At 40.0% G+C, this 6,000-nt stretch overlaps 1 protein-coding gene across 28 annotated transcripts in view; it reads right to left on the bottom strand.

The window, feature by feature from the left end:
• Positions 1–275: 275 nt before the first annotated feature.
• Positions 276–6,000, bottom strand: part of SP100 (SP100 nuclear antigen) — a 129,474-nt gene continuing 123,749 nt past the window's right edge. For all 28 annotated transcript variants that reach the window (XM_015432930.4, XM_074010461.1, XM_074010463.1 and 25 more), the window contains 4 exons: positions 4,872–4,992; positions 4,496–4,567; positions 3,842–3,985; positions 276–3,035 (listed from right to left, as the gene is read on the bottom strand). In XM_015432930.4, the coding sequence (XP_015288416.3) occupies positions 2,925–3,035; positions 3,842–3,985; positions 4,496–4,567; positions 4,872–4,992 (448 nt within the window). In that variant the 3' untranslated portion in view covers positions 276–2,924. The remainder of the gene's footprint in view (positions 3,036–3,841; positions 3,986–4,495; positions 4,568–4,871; positions 4,993–6,000) is intronic.

Genomic DNA, 6,000 nt, shown 5'->3' with positions numbered 1-6,000 from the left:
ACTGGGTAAAAGGTGAAAATGATGCTATCTAATATTCAGTATGGTAATCAGTGACATAATTATACATAAATAACAGTAGCTTTCTGTAATAGGCAATAATCAGTAATAAAATTCAATGGGAAAAGATTACTTTCACAGTAACAACAAAAAGTATGAAACTGAATAATTGGGAATATATAATATGATCCTTTATAGAAAGACTTTATGTTATCAATGATAAGTTTCATTCCAAATTATTCAATAAGAGAACTTGATAAGAAAAGTTCATTATTAAATTTTTTTTATTAATGATCCATTTATTTACAATTAAAAAAACTTTTAGGTTCAAGGATACATGTGAAGGTTTGTTATATAGGGAAACTCTTGTCAAAGGGGTTTGTTGTACAGATTACTTCATCACCAATAGGTATTTTTTCCACTCCTCTCCCTCTTCTCATCTTCCACCCTCAAGTAGACCCTAGTGTCTGTTGTTCCCTTCATTGCGTTCATGAGTTCTCATCATTTAGCTCCCACTTTTAAGTGAGAACACGTGGTATTTGATTTTCTGTTCCTGTATTAGTTTGCTAAGGATAATAACTTCCAGCTCTATCCATGTTCCTGTGATATGATCTCATTCTTTCTTATGGCTGCATACTATTCCATGGTGTATACATACCATATTTTCTTTATCCAGTCTGATATTGATGGGCACTTAGGTTGATTCCATATCTTTGCTATTGTGAATAGTGCTGCAATGAACATTTACATGCATGTGTTTTTATGGTAGATGATTTATATTCCTTTGGGTATGTACCCAGTAATGGGATTGCTGGGTGGAATGGCAGTTCTGCTTTTAGTACTTTGAGGAATTGCCACACTGCTTTCCATAATGGTTGAACTAATTTACACTCCCACCAACAGTGTATAAATGTTCCCTTTTCTCCACAACCTTACTAGCTGTTACTGACTTTTTAGCAAGAACCATTTTGACTGGTGTGAGATGGTGTCTCATTGTAGTTTTAATTTGCATTTCTTTAATGATCAGTGATATTGAGCTTTTAAAATATGCTTGTTGGCCGCATGTATGTCTTCTTTTGGAAAGTGTCTTTTCGTCTGGGCATGGTGGCTCATGCCTATAATCCCAGCACTTTGGGAGGCTGAGGCGGGTGGATCACCTCAGTTCAGGAGTTCGAGACCAGCCTGACCAATGTGGAGGAACCCTGTTTCTACTAAAATACAAAATTAATCGGGTTTGCATGCCTGTAATCCCAGCCACTCGGGAGGCTGAGGCAGGAGAATCGCTTGAACCTGGGAGGCAGAGGTTGCAGTGAGCCAAGATCATACCACCGCACTCTGGCCTGGGCAACAAGAGTGAAACTCCATCTTAAAAAAAAAAAAGTGTCTTTCACGTCCTTTGTCCATTTTTTAATGGGGTTGTTTCTTTTTCTCTTGTAAATTTGTTTAAGTTCCCTATAGAAGCTGGATATTAGACCTTTGTCAGATGCATAGTTTACAAATATTTTCTCCCATTTTGTAGGTTGTCTGTTTACTCTGTTGATTGTTTCCTTTGCTGTGCAGAATCTCTTAAGTTTAATTAGATCTCATTTGTCAAATTTTGCTTTTGTTGCGGTTGCTTTTGTCTTTGTCATGAAATCTTTGCCTGTTCCTATGTCCAGGATGGTATTGCCTAGGTTGTCTTCCAGGGTTTTCATAGTTTTCAATTTTACATTTAAGTCTTTAATTGATCTTGAGTTGATTTTTGTATATGGCGTAAGGAAGGGGTCTAGCTTCAATCTTCTACATATGGCTAACCAGTTATCCCAGCACAATTTATAGAATAGGTAGTCTTTTTCCCATTGCTTGTTTTTGTCAACTTTGTCAAAGATCAGATGGTCATAGGCATGCAGTCTTATTCTGTGTTCTTCGTTCTGTTGCATTGGTCTATGTGCCTTTTCTCTTGGTACCAGTACCATGCTCTTTTGGTTACTGAAGCCCTGTACTATAGTTTGAAGTTGGGTAACGTGATGCCTTCAGCTTTGTTCTTTTTCCTTAGGATTGCCTTGGCTATTTGGGCTCTTCTTCCGTTCTGTATGAATTTTAAAATAGTTTTTTTCTAGTTCTGTGAAGAATGTCATTGGTGGTTTGATAGGAATAACACTGAACCTGTAAACTGCTTTGGGCAGTATGGTCATTTTAATGATATTGATTCTTTCTACCCATGAATGTGAGATGTTTTTCCATTTGTTTGTGTCGTCTCTGATTTCTTTGAGCAGTGTTTTGTAATTCTTATTGTAGAGATCTTTCACCTCCCTGGTTAGCTGTATTCCTAGGTATTTTATTCTTTTTGTGGCAATTGTGAATGGGATTGCCTTCCTGACTTGGCTCTTGGCTTGGCTATTGTTGGTGTATAGGAATGCTACTAATTTTTGTATACTGATTTTGTATTCTGAAACTTCTCTGAAGTTGTTTATCAGTGGAAGGAGCTTTTGGGCTGAGACTACGGGGTTTTCTAGATATGGAATCAATGTTGTCTGCAAACAGGAATAGTTTGACTTCCTCATGCCTATTTAGATACCCTTTACTTTTTTCTGCTTCTTGACTGCTCTGACTAGGACTTCCAATCCTTTGTTGAATAGGAGTGGTGAGAGAGGGAATCCTTGTCTTGTGCTTGTTTTCAAGGGGAATGCTTCTATCTTTTGCACATTTAGTATAACGTTGGCTGTGGATTTGTTGTAAATGGCTCTTATTATTTTGGGATATGTTCCTTCAATACCTAGCTTATTGAGAATTTTTAACATGAAGGAGTGACAGTTGTAAAATGTTAATGAAAAATTTTGGAGAATTGTGATGTGGAGTTTCCACAGGAGCAGTCAGAGATTAGTGGGACCACATGCACACTGTGTACCTAGCTGCCAGAGGATCTGAAGGGAAGAAATAAGAATGGGCTAAATGAACATTATAATGTTCTTGCTTGTTTCCTGAATTGCAAAAATGTTTCTGAAATTCTTCTCAAAGTTGTCCTCTACTTGAATTCCCAGTGTAATGAATTTATCTTCCTGAAAAAGCAAAGAAAAAAACATTAATAGCAACGATTATTCAATGAGCGGAGACACCCAGTATTGCAGATAATCCAGGGCTTTGTTTTAGGTTATCCCAAATGTTAAATGAGAATTAATCTAGTTAAGAATTGCTTATGTTCCCTGACAATTTAATTATTTATCTTTATCTGGAAGGCAGAGAAGTCGAAATATTACTACACTGAAATCTAATTCCTGATCAAAAGCTTATGGTTTAATTTAAGTTTTAAAAATTCTACTTGTATGATTTTTATGCACAGCATTTTTTTAGCAATGTTAATATAGTGCAGAAATGTTTAAGGCCATTTAATAATGTCTTCCTTTTCCCTTCACTCTCACCCCTTGACATAATCCTTGTTAATTTCTGAAATGGTGCCAGGAAATTCAGATGTAAAGAAATCCAATATTTTGACATTTGAGACCTTTGATTTGGTATATTCCTCCAGAGAAGAGAAACACTTTAAATGCCTTTAAAGTGCACTTCTATTTCTAGTAGAAACAAATGAGTCTGCAGCCTACTGTTCTCTATGGGTGAAAATAAACCATCTAGAAATGAGTCAACTCTGAGGTTATAGGACCATGTATGCAAGGGCACCTTCCAGTTCGTTGTTATTTTCCCCACATGCACCACAGGGTTTTTAGGATACTTCCACGATTTGTACTTGTATGGGCTTGTCATATGATAAGGGTGATTGTAACATTTACCTGATATGAAAAGATGAGAGGGGAAGTGACTTTAAAGTGATGTAATTGAAAAAGAAAAGAAAGTAGGGAGAGCCACTCACCCTGTAAAATTCCTTGTGGTTATGAAAGATGAGACGCATGTCCTGCACAAACCCTTCTACTCGGGAGTATGCCTGCTCATTCAGGTTTCTCTTGACTTTGTTTAACCACATGGGCTTCTGTGGGCCCTGAGACCTCTCTTTGTTCTGTTGAGAAAAAGACCAAAGTGAGGCTATCAGCCTGGTGCCATAGACTCCCACTATTGTGGAATAAAGGTTTGTGGGGTTTGTTAGGTCAAAATCCTAACCCCCCTGTGAAGGTACTAGGAGGTGGGGCTTTTGGGAGGTCATGAGGTAAGAAGGGTGGAGCCCTCACACATAGGATTAGGACTCTTATAAAAAAGACTCTGGAGAGTTCTCTCCTCTTTCTGCCACTTAAGAACACAGGGAGCAACCCTGTGTTGTCTCTGCAACCTAGAAGATAGCCCCTCTCCAGAACCCGACCCTGCTGACACCTTGATCTTGGACATGCAGCTTCCAGGACTGTGAGAAAAACATTTCTGCTGTTTAAGCCACCGAATCTATGATAAATTTTTATAGTAGCCTAAACTAAAAACTCATCAACAAGGCAAATAGAATGGCACCTTGTACCATGGGATTCAGATCACAGATTTGACAAATGCCAGTATAAGCATTTTTTTTTTGGCTGTTACTTACATAATATGGTTCTGAGGCAAAAAAGGGGCTTTTTGGATCACAGTAGACCTTCAAGAGGAGGAATTCACATTTCTGCAAAAGACGGAGGACATTTCAAGTTAAATGCAGTTTAGAGAGAAAGAGCTCATATGCATGCCCAAAGAGAACACACAACTCCCAAACCTGTGGACTCTTTGAAGCAAACATGGCATGGGGAGTTTCTTTGGACTAGGAATTTTCTTTGGAATATGAATTGTAGTGTTAGGTCATGGAGAAAAGCACACCATGGGCCAGCAGTTTGCTTTTGGGCTCCATTTCTTAAGCTTTTTGTAAGACTGTGCTTCTCCTGCCTAGGTGAACAGAAAGGAGGAGGCTTCAGGTTCACATTTTTACTCACCAACTTCTCCTCGGGCAGCATCTGCCTCATCAGGACTTCAGATTCCTGATGCCATGGTTGGCTTTCTGGACATCTTTCCTGAATAGCCTTTATCCTGCAGAAGATGCAACTCCACGGGTTCCTGAGAGATGGGGCATAAAGTGAACAATGGCAGGTTCTGTGAATCAGCCGCCATTCTTACAGTTGTTCAAGTCCTGTGCTCAAGAATGCCTGGTGGTTTCCACCTTGTATCTAACTTCTCTCTTGGAGGCCTCTGCACTAGAGCCCCATTAGGACTCAATAGCCAAAGGCATGCCCTTCCACCAATAGCAATAGCAGGGGTGATCATCTATTGGGTGAAGTGCCCTGTGAGTGACGGAGTCTCATTCACCTCAAAACTTAGGGTTCTCATCTGAGCCACTGGGAACTTGATAATGAGCACTATTTGCCACGGTTATTGGAAATGAGTACCCTAAGCACAAAGTGTTGGGCCTCTGTGAGTCAATCAGGTCATAGAAAAATCAGAAAACAAGCTCTTGTTTCTCGACTTTGCTGAGTAAGCACAGAACACAGGCTATAGGCATCCTCTCCCTCGGCCCTGCCATATCTTACACCTCGAATCTGTGCTGCAGAAACTTCTTGAAAAGGAAATCTCTGGACACAGTGTCAGACATCTTCCATTTGCTCCTAGATTCATTCTCCAACCTTCTCTACTAGGCCATCTGTGCTAGGAGGCTGTTGATAATCAGGCAAGCACAATGAACCATCCTAGTGATGCCAGCATCTCCTTGGCCATGTAGTGCTTGCTCAAGGAGCCTGTTACAAAGTGCTCCTCTAAGAGTACTTTGCAACTCTGGTGCAGGGATGGGGGCTATACATGGGCTCAACCGAAAAGCTGATTTTTCTTCTGCCTCTGCAGATTGCCCAACTGGTCAAAAGCAGAGGTTTATGCTGATCCCCTGAGATGACACTCTGGGAGCAGGTGGGTCACATTAGCTTTCTCCATTATGGAAGGGCAATGCTCTGCCCTCATAGAGTCAGACACATTCCTGGTAGAGATCATCCTCTCAGCCTTAACAATTCTGTCCACACACCACTCACAGAGCACCTTATCAGTCTCCATGGTATCCTGCATACCATCACCTCTGTC

Source organism: Macaca fascicularis, chromosome 12, assembly GCF_037993035.2.
Source record: "Macaca fascicularis isolate 582-1 chromosome 12, T2T-MFA8v1.1".
Classification (NCBI taxonomy): domain Eukaryota; kingdom Metazoa; phylum Chordata; class Mammalia; order Primates; family Cercopithecidae; genus Macaca; species Macaca fascicularis.
The sequence above is the reverse complement of the archived record's forward strand: the minus strand, read 5'-3'. Positions and strand labels throughout refer to the sequence as shown.